This window comes from Nomascus leucogenys, chromosome 17, assembly GCF_006542625.1.
Source record: "Nomascus leucogenys isolate Asia chromosome 17, Asia_NLE_v1, whole genome shotgun sequence".
In the NCBI taxonomy this organism is placed as follows: domain Eukaryota; kingdom Metazoa; phylum Chordata; class Mammalia; order Primates; family Hylobatidae; genus Nomascus; species Nomascus leucogenys.
In genome coordinates, this window is record NC_044397.1 from 31,983,499 (window position 1) to 31,996,285 (window position 12,787).

The window sequence follows — 12,787 nt, forward strand, 5'->3', positions numbered from 1 at the left end:
CAGCCTGGGTAACGAAGTGAGACCCTGTCTCAAAAATATAACTTAAAAGGGATGTTAACACCAACCTAGAATTTTAGGCCCGGCCACAAGTACTGTAAAACAGCTGTTTTCAAAGATGCAGGGGCTCAAAAATAAGAGTGATGCCTTGCTTAACGATGGGTATACATCTGAGAAACACATGGGTGATTTCATCGTTAACGTAAGCCTACTACACACCTAGGTCAAAGGTAGGGCCTGTTCATTGCTCCCAGGCTACTCACCTGCACAGCCCGTTACTATACTGAATGCAGTAGGCAGTTGTAACAGTGGTATTTGCGTTTTCTGTACACAGAAAAGGTACAGTAAAAATAAGGTACAGTCTCACACACTATCATATATGCAATACATGGTTGACTAAAATGTCATTACATAGTGCATGACTGTACATACTTCCAACACTCTCTCAAGGAGCTCTTGGAGAAACCATTCAGGATGAAGTAAATCAAAAGAGAATCTGGATGCAGGGAATGAAGACCAGCACCTAAGAGAGGTGCAGATCAGATGACTTCAGGAAAATGGGTATTGGCAAAATAGCAACACATCTGAACATCTTGAGAGGTTTCGACAATAGATGAAAGTTCACAGCTGAGGCTGGGCCTACAGTGGCTCATACCTGTAATCCCAGCACTTTGGGAGGCTGAGGTGGAATGGTGGCTTCAGGCCAGGAGTTCAAGACCAGCCTAGGCAACATAGGGAGACCCCCAACTCTACTAAAAATTTTAAAAATTAGCTGGGCATGGTTGCACACACCTGTGGTCCCAACTACTCAGGAGGATCACTTGAGCCTAGGAGCTGTGATGGCACCACTGCACTCCAACGTGGGTGACAGAGCAAGACCCTGCCTCAAAAAAAAAAAAAAAAAAAAAAAAAAGAGTTCACAATTGAATTCAGCACATAGGAAAGTAAGCAAAGTACTAATTATCCCAAAGAAAACCAGAAATTGGACAGATTGGACCGGAAACACAGTTTTGTTGCTACATGGCATGGCCAGTGAGTTGTTCATGTAGTAGTGATCATGCTGGCACTAAACTGAGTCCATCAAAACCATCAGATTGAGGGGATGAGAAAGGTTTCGGGTGGAGAGGGCTGCAACCGGGAAAGCAAGCCTCACACGTTCCATGCTGGGAATGTCGAGAATGGCTGAACTCAGAAGTTACACTGGCACAAAAAGCCTAATTTAGACACAGCAGGTAAAATACCAAAAATTAGGTAAGCAAAGTATTCCTTCTGGAGAGGGTACGAAGGGGGAAGACTGTTTTTCTTTAAAAACCACTAAAACCTTTACTTTTAAAAACTGCATACTGCCAGGTATGGTGGCTCACACCTGGAGTCCCAGCACTTTGGGCGGTCGAGGCTGGTGGATTGCTTGAGCTCAGGAGTTCGAGACCAGCCTGGCCAACATGGCAAAAGCCTACAAAAAATACAAAAAAAATTAGCTGGGTGTGGTGGCATGCCCCTGTGGTCCCAGCTACTCCAGAGGCTGAAGTGGGAGGATGGCTTGAGTGCAGGAGGCATAGGTTGCAGCAAGCCAAGATCACACCACTGCACTCCAGCCTGTGAGACAGAGCCAGACCTTATCTCAAAAAACAAAATCTGCATTATTTATATCTGTTTAAAAAAAAATACTCGGCTGGGGGCAGTGGCTCATGCTTTTAATCCCAGCACTCTGGGAGGCCGAGGTGAGCAGATCACCTGAGGTCGGGAGTTCAAGACCAACCTGGCCATGGTGAAACCCCGTCTCTACTAAAAAAAAATACAAAAAATTAGCCGGGCGTGGTGGCACATGCCTGTAATCCCAGCTACTGGGGAGGCTGAGGCAGGAGAATCGCTTGAACCTGAGAGGCAGAGGTTGCAGTAAGCCGAGATCCCACCATTCATTGCACTCTAGCCTGGGCAACAAGAGCGAAACTCCATCTTAAAAAAAAAAAACAAAAAAAACTCAAAAACAATCTTCAAAGCAATAAAAAGGAATATTAAGAGAACGAATTCTAACATGAACCTTTATGTAGTACAAGTTCAGGCTCTTGCGGTTTTTTTTTTTTTTTGGTAGAGAGGTCTCTCTCTTGTCCAGGCTGGTCTAGAACTCCTGGGCTCAAGCACTCCTCCTACCTCAGCCTCCCAAAGCGTTGGGCTTAGAGGCGTAAGCCACGCACTCAACCTCTGGGAAGGACCTTAAGGGTATGTGGTTCACCAACCTCTACTCTTCCAGGGCCAGTCTAGGGTCCCAACATCTCCATCTTCAGCCCCAAGCTCTGGGCCAGGATGTGCACACACACCCCGACGCGCGCTTCTCCATCAGAGCTTCGCCATGTTTGACAGGTCCAAACATGAATGTCACCTCCACTCCTGCCGTATTGTTTGGGCTCACCCAGTTCTCCCCTGGAGGTGGCACTCCCTCTGTCCCTCCTGTGTGGAGATACGCATTGAAAATGACTGTCTCCAACAACCCAGGACTTTAAAGCAAGGCAAACAAACGCACACCAGGAACTTGTTCATCAAGTCTGAAAAACACCAGTATTACCAGTCGTATGATTCAAGGATTTATTAAGTCATACATGCAAAACATAATGCTAATTGCATTAGCAAAAGATCAATGTAAAAACACTCCACAATTCTGCAACTGTCAATTTAAAAAATTCTGTTGTAGTGGTTGAAAGGTCCCACGTTATATTCTTGCCAGTGAGTTAAGTTGTACAGAACATCGTCAGCACTAGCACAGTTTACAGAACCTCACAGACCCAAAGGAACATCATTAGGCAAAGCGACTACAGGAGGCATGTGTCCGCGTGGGCGAGGTAAAGAGGGTCAGTATTGGTCAAGTGACAGTGTCGGTAATCTGGCAAGACAGTGATGTTAAGAAGGTTCATGGTTTAAGAATTATCTAAAATATTTTAAAAACTATAAAGCTGCAACACATGATTTTTACACCTAGTTACTAGAAAACTAAGGAAAGCACTTATTAGCTTTGAATAAAGTAACATGGAAAGCACTTTTACTAATTGACAAAAAAACCTTCTAATGCATTATCAGAAAGATTTTATAATACAAGGAGGAATATTGCTCAGTAAGAAGGGGTTCTATAAGAAAAGCACTAAGTTAGCGACTAAGAGAACAACCAGTTTAAAGATGAATTAAATGCCCAATTTGGGGAGGGATGGCAGGTGAAAGAGAAAGGAAAAGCTTAAGAAAACATTTCCTGATAATACCAACCTTTCATCATCTACTGCATTTGACAGAAATTAACCTTTTAGAGTTTTCACCCGTGACACTTTTATTCCTTGTACAATGTAGTGTAAATCTCCACTTCGTATTGTGTCAAAATACTGTCTTTGTCCTTTGATCACACACACCCCACCCGGCACACCCACAGCTGAACAGAATTCTTCATTAGAGGAAATACCAGTTCTGTTCAAAATCTCCGCAAAAGCTGGTCAGAAAACTCACTATGAAATCAAAAAGACTGATCCAAAGAGCTGAGCTGTTACACTCACTCCATTACAGTACAATGTGATGTCGTGAACATGGGCTGCTAAATCACTGGTGAGTTCAGTGGCAACGCTTCATTCGGGAGGCTGTTCTGCTTTACGCATCTGAAAACTACTGAGCAAGTGTCTGCATCTCCTAACTGCAGAAGCTACAGTCTTCTCAAAGACGAAGGTCTTTACACAGTTTAGTGCTCGGTGTTCTTAGCACAACAATGCAGTGTAGTTCAGAAGGTATTTTGGCAACTCTTAATCTGAGCAAGAATGGGGGGGCTTTTGAAAAATAAGGCTTTAAGAAGGCTTGTCATTTTAGGGCTAAATTTTAATAGAATGTGAGTCTGAACTCTTACATTTAGAACAAACAAAACCTTAAAATTACTGATTGGTTCAAAAAATGGTTTTATGGAAAAATTAATCTGTAACAAAAAGTTGGCATTGAGTGCGAAGGCTCCACCATTTTTTTTTTTGAGCAAAGCGTACAAAGGTTCCAAGGGACAGGACCAAGAATGAGGGGCTCAGACATTTACAACAGCAGGCATTTTCTCTTCCTCTTCTTCACGGGAGGTGGGCAGAGGACTGCTCGGATCGCTTCGTCAAACACTGTCTTGAGGCCTCGCTGTGTGAGCGCCGAGCACTCCAGGTATTTTACAGCACCTACAGGAAACACGACCACACGGCAATGTACACTCAACCCCACTCTCTTCTGATCACACCATTGGGAGGCAGCTCCTGGGGCCTGGGCGCCTTCTGCCGGCTCCCAGCCCTGCTTCCACTTTCCAACGCTGACATTAAGACCCAGAGGGCCTTGCCAGCTGGTTCCCCAAGAGTACACCAGGCCCTGAGTGGGAGGCACACACCCTCCTTTCCCAGACTGGACTCCAGTCTCTGTCACTACAATAAAAGAGGTACAAGGCGGAGGAAAAATGCAGGATTTCATACCAATCTCCTTAGCCATGGCTAGACCCTGCGGATAGGTGATGGGAGTCAGCTTCTTCTCCTTCAGTTTCTCGATCGTGTCTTTATCATCCCTAAGATCAAGTTTAGTTCCCACTAGGATGATGGGAGTGTTGGGACAGTGGTGCCGCACCTCAGGATACCACTAGATGTGAAGAAGGAACAGAGGTTGTTGACACGCTCCTTTACAGACGTCCTTCACCTAAATCACACCCAGCCGGCGGCACTTATGCCAGACACCTAACCTCAGGCACGGCCTCCCCACCGAGCCTTCGTGTGGTTCCCACCTTCAATCCAAGCCTTGAGCCATAAGGAACATCTCAGGTGTTCCATTAGCAAGCTAGGACTCCCGGATCATGGCTGGACAGAACCACGACCGGACAGAACGGGGTCTACAACCACAGGGGAAGAGGGGGAAGGGAAGAGAAACAAAGGGAAGGGAGTTCCTCCCAAAGCAAATAAATCACTGTTTTTGGTAAAACAAGTTCTTAGAGTCATCTGAGAAAATTCATCATCTGTTCAGAAATGAGAATAAACTACCTACCCCAAGATCTCAGGTCTGCTGCTATTATCCCCACTGAAAATGCCCCTACTAAAGGGCCTCTCTCACTTGTCATTTTCACTAAGAAGTTTGTGAAAGAGACTGGAGTAGAAAGAAATGGTCGTTATTTTTATTAGACCAATTCTGAGTGCCTCATTATTTTAATGAGACCCAGGACACTTCTGAACCAGAACCTGAAGCTTTAAAAATCCACATATTAGGCCGGGAACAGTGGCTCACACCTAAAATCCCAGCACTTTGGGAGTCTGCGGTGGGTGGATCACTTGAGGCCAGGGGTTCGAGACCAGCCTGGCAAACATGGTGAAACCCGGTCTCTACTAAAAGTACAAAAATTAGCCGGGTGTGGTGGCGGGCGCCTGTAATCCCAGCTACTAAGAAGGCTGAGACAGGAGAATTGCTTGAACTGGGAGGTGGAGGTTGCAGTGACCCAAGACTGTGCCACTGCACTCCAGCTTGGATGACAGTGCAAGATTCTGTCTCAGCCAGGCGCAGTGGCTCACGCCTGTAATCCCAGCACTTTGGGAGGCCAAGACGTGAGGATCACCTGAGGTCGGGAGTTCGAGACCAGCCTGACCGACATGGAGAAACCACATTTCTACTAAAAATACAAAATTAGCCGGGCGTGGTGGCGCATGCCTGTAATCCCAGCTACTCGGGAGGCTGAGGCATGAGAATCACTGGAATCCAGGAGGCGGAGGTTGCAGTGAGCCAAGACTGCATCACTGCACTCCAGCCTGGGCAACAAGAGTGAAACTCCATCTCCAAAAAAAAAAAAGACTCTCTCAAAAATAAATAAAATAAACTGCTGATAAGCCAGATGCAGTGGCTCACACCTATAATCCCAGCACTTTGGGAGGCTGAAGCTGAAGGATCACTTCAGCCCAGGAGTTTGAGACAAGCCAGGGTCTACAAAACCAGCTATACAAAAATTCTTTAAGATTAGCCAGGCATGGTGGTGCACATTTATGGTCCCAGCAACTCGGGAGGCTGAAGCAGGAGAACTGTTTGAGCCCAGGAGTTCAAGGCTACAGTGAGCTCTGATGTCACCACCACACTCCAGCGTAGACAACAGAGTGAGACCTCCATCTCAAAAGAAAAAAAACCCAATCATGTACCTAAGTAGCAAATTGCTAAAACCAATTTAAATAACTGAAAATTCCTAGGCTAAGTGATATTTTAAAGTATTTATTTCTGAGAGGATCATTCTTTAAGTTACATACATACTTTAAATCTCCACCTACCTTTGCACGGACATTTTCAAATGATGCAGGACTCACAAGGGAAAAGCAAATTAAGAACACATCCTACAAAAAGGAAACACAGGGAAACATTTAGACAACGACCTCAGAACGAAGCATGCACTTTGCTTTCTACACATTGCTGGGAAGGACTTATCGGACGCCGAGCGTGTCTACTAGGTACCAGGGGCGTGGTCAGACGCTTCCTGATCCACCCTTTCAGTCTGTCAGAGGGCTCCCAAACCAAACCCAGCATGTCAAGCCACCAGTTACTTATGAAAATGGGGAGCATGAAGGGAGAATGATGCTGGAAGCTCTTCAAGGATCAGGAGGATCAGACCAGACCCCCAGGAGGCTTCCTTTCCACCTAACAGAAAAAATCAAGTATAAAGGTATGATTCCAATATTTCTGTAAAATCTGGTTTAGAGTACGAACATTTTTAGATGGTCACTGGTTCCAATTAAACTGCTTCTTCAGGAGCTGCCTGTCACAGCTCCCAGCACCAAGTGAGGGCTCCAATATTTGCTACTTGAGCCCTTCCCTCCACAAGGAAGGACTTAGTGTGTAAGTGGCACCTTCACAGCTGACAACCACCCTCACGCTGCCCTAGAGTCAGCACAGCCAGGGCCTCAGGAGAACTCGCTCCCGGGGCAGCTGTGGCTGAAGCAGAGGCGCGAAGGGTGAGTGCAGAGGACAGACTGGAGGGTGCTTCGGGGCACACGCCACACATCTGCATGCTTCATCCATTCTGTGTTCTGTGTCAAACCAAATTCAAATATTTACCTGTATTTAAAAATGCCCAAGAATTCTAAAATGCTAGATTTCTAAAATATTCTCCTGGAAAAAGGCAATTATGCTACTCTATGAAAGGCACACAATTCCCAAGCTACACTTTCAACCCTCCAGCTGATACCGTGTACCTGAAAGGGAAAGAAACATCCCACACAACAGCTTTTTATAACTGGCATTTGAAGAATGCTGGCGCATGCACAAGCTCGTCCGAGAATCACCGTGGCACCCAGCACACCATCTCAAGCACGGTGGGGTTAGCTCAGCAGCACCGCACAGCCGCGCCCAGACAGCCCCACCACACAGGACACCGAAGCGGAGAAAGAAGGCCCCAGCAACAAGGTTAGTCCTGCTCCGGCTCGGCTCACAGCCAGGTGGGCTTCCAGGAGTCATCTCCATATCTGCATCTCCAACCAGCCAGGAGAGGGGCCCTCTCACTCTCCCCTCCTTCACTTGGGAGGGGAAGATTGCAGTTCACAAACTGCTTTAATTCAAGCCGGTGGGTAAACTATCACACTCTAATGAAGTTTATTTCATCAAGCAAAACCCCAACCTTGAGTGAATTAAATATAAAACACTCAAGGAGCTTGAGGCTTAGTAAAAAATCCTAGGAAAACGAAGTGAAATGAGAGAACAGAGAAAGCTTGAAACTGAAGTGGACTGAAAGTTTTACATACGGCAATCGGCTTGTCTTTGCCCCGGGAGGTTATATCCTTACCGTACGTTTCTCCAACCTAGTAATGCATGAGAACTTGGTTTGAGTTTAGTACAGACTGAGGAAAACAAAAATCAACATAACCTCTTATCGATTCTTTATTAGAATTTTGTCTTAACCCTCCGGAGAGATCCAAAAGCATATAATAGATTCTAACGTATCTTTGATGACAAATGCCACTGAAACGCTCCATGCTACCTGGTCAAAAGCAGGCGTAAGTTCAACAATGGTGAAGACAGAGGTCAGGCAGATCCTGAGGGGCGGCAACGTGCTCCTCCTCCCATGGCAGCACCCACCAGAATCTACAACAGCTGGCACAGCCGGAGATGTTCTGCACTGTCCCTTACCGCAAAGGCAGGAGGGAGCTACGGGCACTTTCAAGTGCTCCATCCGAGTTCTCAGACACACCCTAGTTGAAGCCACAGCACACAGGAAAAGGACCCGTCTGTAAATGATGCCTACCAGACAAAGGGTTCTCCCAGAACATAGCCAGGCCTCAGGGCTGACGGTTTTAATGCTGCCAGAACATTCCAAGTCTCCTATGCAGAAATGTTCCTATCTTCCACCTAGTTCTGGGAGCCTGGTTTGAATGTACAGACTTGCATTATCAAAATAAACACTTGCTGACACTAAGACCTCCAATTCTGGGCCACTTTGTAGGTCTGGGGGAAGCCACCCCTTAAGGACAAGCATTTTTGTTTGGAGACGGAGTCTTGCTCTGTCACCCAGGCTGGAGTGCAATGGCGCGATCTCGGCTCACTGCAACCTCTGCCTCTTGGGTTCAAGTGATTCTCCTGCCTCAGCCTCCCAAGTAGCTGGGACTACAGGCACACACCACCATGCCCAGCTAATTTTTTGTATTTTTAGTAGAGACCAGGTTTCACCACGTTGGCCAGGCTGGTCTCGAACTCTTGACCTCAGGTGCTCCACCCACCTTGGCTTCCCAATGTGCTGGGATTACAGGCATGAGCCACCACTTCCAGCCATGGACAAATTTTAGAAGTGCCACTTCCAGTGTTTATCGCAATGCTGTCAATTCATTTCTTTGTTCCAATAAAAACTGACAAACTCACTCTTCCAACATAGAACCCTGGAACTGTTTAAAGAAAAGGGCTCACACCTCTAATCCCAACACTTTGGGAGGCCGAGGCAGGTGGATCACAAGGTCAGGAGTTCAAGACCAGCCTGGCCAAGATGGTGAAACCCCGTGTCTACTGAAAATACAAAAAATTAGCTGGACATGGTGGCAGGCACCTGTAATCCCAGCTACTTGGGAGGCTGAGGCAGAGAATTGATTGAACCCGGGAGGTGGAGGTTGCAGTGAGGCGAGATTATGACACTGCACTCCAGTCTGGGTGACAGAGTGAGACTCTGTCTCAAAAAAAAGGGGGGTGGCAGATGAGAAAATTATTTTAATTTCATCTCACTCAAGCTTTTTTTTCTTTTTCATTTTTTTTTTTTTTTTTGAGATGGAGTCTCGCTGTTGTCACCCAGGCTGGAGTGCAGTGGCGCGATCTCGGCTCACTGCTAGCTCCACCTCCCAGGTTCATGCCATTCTCCTGCCTCAGCCTCCCCAGTAGCTGGGACTACAGGTACACACCACTGCACCCAGCTAATTTTCTTGTATTTTTAGTAGAGACGGGGTTTCTTTTCTTTTTTTTTTTTTTGTTTTTGAGAGGGAGTCTCACTCTGTCGCCCAGGCTGGAGTGCAGTGGCACGATCTTGGCTCACTGCAAGCTCCGCCTCCCGGGTTCACACCATTCTCCCTGCCTCAGCCTCCCAAGTAGCTGGGATCACAGGTGCCCGCCACCATGCCCAGCTAATTTTTTGTATTTTTAGTGGAAACGAGGTTTCAACGTGTTAGCCAGGATGGTCTCGATCTCCTGGCCTCGTGATCCGCCCACCTCGGCCTCCCAAAGTGCTGGGATTACAGGTGTGAGCCACCGCGCCCGGCCACTCGAGCTTTTCTGACTTAACATTCAAAGAGCACATTAGTTTCCACAGCTATCTGGGTTTCATCTATGGGCTATTTTTGAAGATTTGTCCTCCCAAGGACTTGATATGGTGCCAAATCTTTACCATGGGAGAGGATCATCGAGAACCAGTTACAAAAATGCAGCTTCCAAAGAGCCTCTGATCATATCTGTGGTATCCTTTCGATTTGTAAGAGCCTCTTTTTTGATGGAGAAGAGACACACACGACAGGAGCAAGCAGTTCCACTTTCCACCCAGCGTTCGCGCTATGCCATCTGCCTGTTCCTTCCTTGTTCCTTCTTCGTTCCCAGCTAAATATAGCTTCCCGAAACCCTGTCTAGTGCTTCTGGTACTCACTTCCTAGCATCCCCTCCTCCCGGCCGTCACTGTCCTGACGCCTCACACAAAGAGGCTGTGCTGGCTGACCCTGGCTGGGAGGCTCTATTTCTTCCCTGTCTTCGTAACACTCAAGAGGACCTGAGAGGGCACCACGGGTGTCTCTCCAGCGTCTCTCAATTTCCTTCCTCACACGTCACTTGTGTGTTCTGGAGCTTCAGGCTGTCTCCGGTCACTGGCCCATGTTTCCAGTCAACCTGAGCACTGCTTTGCCCTTTCTGACTAACCCAGACTCGCGCATGCCTGTTACACATGTGGTGCCTTCAACGCCTTTGTTACTTCTGCATCACACACCACTCCCTCCTCGGTGGTGAGAAGCGTAGCCAGGGCTGCTCTTCCCGCAGCCTCCTACCCACTGGTGGAACCATCCACAACAGATGGGTCCACTTTCCATGGAGTAGGACAGGGCGGGCATCTGGACAGCTGAGATCTCACTACAAAAAAGTAGTGTTGTTTCTACTTCATTTTATTCTCTTCCAAATGCTGTCCACCTGGACTTTACTTGCAGGTTTGGAATTTTAAAAAACACAGACATTCTGGCCAGGCGCAGTGGCTCACGCCTGTAATCCTATAAAAGGGTCAGGCAGCCCTGACGTATGAGAACCAGCCTGGCGCTCGCAGCTTCGCCCTGGTGGAGGTGTTACTATTGAATAGAATAATCTCGCAGAACACTAACATCAGACAAGGTCACCTGTGTGACCGTGCTGAAATAGGGCCAAAAGTAAATAAACTTTAAAAAAAACAACTCATAATCATTTCTAAGTAGTGACAAATCCAAGATCATCATACAAACCACAAAAATCACCAAATATCCCCTGCTCCCAGCCAGTAAGAGTGAGGGCCGAATTCCCACAGCCCCCAGGTGCATGTCTCCCTCGCTGCGAAGAGTAACAACTCCAGTTCTGTTTAACCACAGGTGTGTGCCTGGTGCTCTCTGGCTGCACTTGTAACAGCCAACCTCACAAAAGGCTGAGGCCTTTTGAAACTCCAAACTGCCAAGCCGAACACCACAGTTTTTCTTTTTATCTACCATCACAGGAGTCTAGCCCACCACTTTAAAACCTTTAGCACTGGCCAGGCGTAGTGGATCACGCCTGTAATCCCAGCACTTTGGGAGGCTGAGGCAGGCGGATCACCTGAGGTCAGGAGTTGGAGACCAGCCTGACCAAAGTGGAGAAACCCCGTCTCTACTAAAAATACAAAATTTATAATCCCAGCACTTGGGGAGGCCGAGGCGGGCGGATCACGAGCTCAGGAGATCAAGACCATCCCGGCTTACGTGGTGAAATCCCGTCTCTACTGAAAATATAAAAAATTATCTGGGTGTGGTGGCGGGCGCCTGTAGTCCCAGCTACTCGGGAGGCTGAGGCAGGAGAATGGCATGAACCCAGGAGGTGAAGCTTGCAGTGAGCCAAGATCGCGCCACTGCACTCCAGCCTGGGCGACAGAGCAAGACTCCATCTCAAAAAATAAAAATAAAATAAAAAACAAAATTAGCCGGGCATGGTAGCACATGCCTGTAGTCCCAGCTACTTGGGAGACTAGGGCGGGAAAGTCGCTTGAACCTGGGAAGCGGAGGTTGTGGTGAGCCAAGATCACGCCATTGCATTCCAGCCTGGGCAACAAGAGCGAAACTCCATCTCAAAAAAAAACAAAAACAAAAACAAAAAAAAAACAACTTTTAGCCTAGACAGAAAATGAAACAACTGGCATGATGCACTGGGGTCCTGGCTGACTCCAACATGGAGGCTCTGCATCTCAGCGAACCCGCTGCACAGCCTGTGTCTCAGGACACACACAGGGCTCAGGACTCGTTGTGACACTGACAGGTCACTTAGGCTCCCACTCACAACACCAATGCCGGTACAAGCAGGCAAATAAATACAGGTGATCTACACAAGGGAAGATGCTGGACTTGAGCATCACTCTGACAAGACTTGATTCTGTGCATGCCAACTGAAGATGAGTATGCAGGACTTAGGAAAGATTTTCAAAAGAAAATAATTTAAGGATTACGTAATTCGGGAAAATAAAAACCTGAAGGGTAATTTCAACTGAGAATGGCGACTACCTGCTCACCATCTTTTGGAGAACGAAGAAGAAATGAATGGTCTGAACAGACTTAGTCAGACAGAGCTACCCAACAGAGAGGATGCCAAAGTTAAATGACCACAGGAAATGTAACATCTCTTTTTAGGACGCCCTAGATAAGAAATCTTCCAACTGGTCCTTCAGGAGTGTGTCTAAGCAGTCTTGGATGAGCTACATAAACAGGTCTGCAGACCACAGAGCCAGCAATCAGGGACCACATTCCATGTAGTACAAAATTTAGAGGTTTCCCCTTTATCAACGAGAGACCCAGGTGCCAGCATGTTACTACCAGATCTCATTCTTAGGACAGTGTGGCTCAACGGGATGAGACCTTCCAGACACTGGTATCTGAGCATTTGTGGCCTGTCCCTGAGTTGTCAAGATAATTTCCTTATCTCTGAAGGAGTCCAGACAGGAAGGCTTCCACTGCTGGGTGGGTGCTTGCCCCTCTTGCTCCTTAAGCGCCCGGCTCACCCCCTTGCTAGCACAGGGTGTATTACACAGTTTATGGGACTTTTCTGTGAACTACCTGAGGGCAAGAACCAT

At 47.2% G+C, this 12,787-nt stretch overlaps 1 protein-coding gene across 1 annotated transcript in view; it reads right to left on the reverse strand.

Moving 5' to 3' along the window:
- Positions 1-2,566: 2,566 nt before the first annotated feature.
- Positions 2,567-12,787, reverse strand: part of RAC1 (Rac family small GTPase 1) — a 30,506-nt gene continuing 20,285 nt past the window's right edge. Inside the window, exons 4-6 of the mRNA XM_030796479.1 lie at positions 6,279-6,341; positions 4,461-4,620; positions 2,567-4,175 (exon numbers count right to left, since the gene is read on the reverse strand). Of these exons, the coding sequence (XP_030652339.1) occupies positions 4,045-4,175; positions 4,461-4,620; positions 6,279-6,341 (354 nt within the window). The 3' untranslated portion in view covers positions 2,567-4,044. The remainder of the gene's footprint in view (positions 4,176-4,460; positions 4,621-6,278; positions 6,342-12,787) is intronic.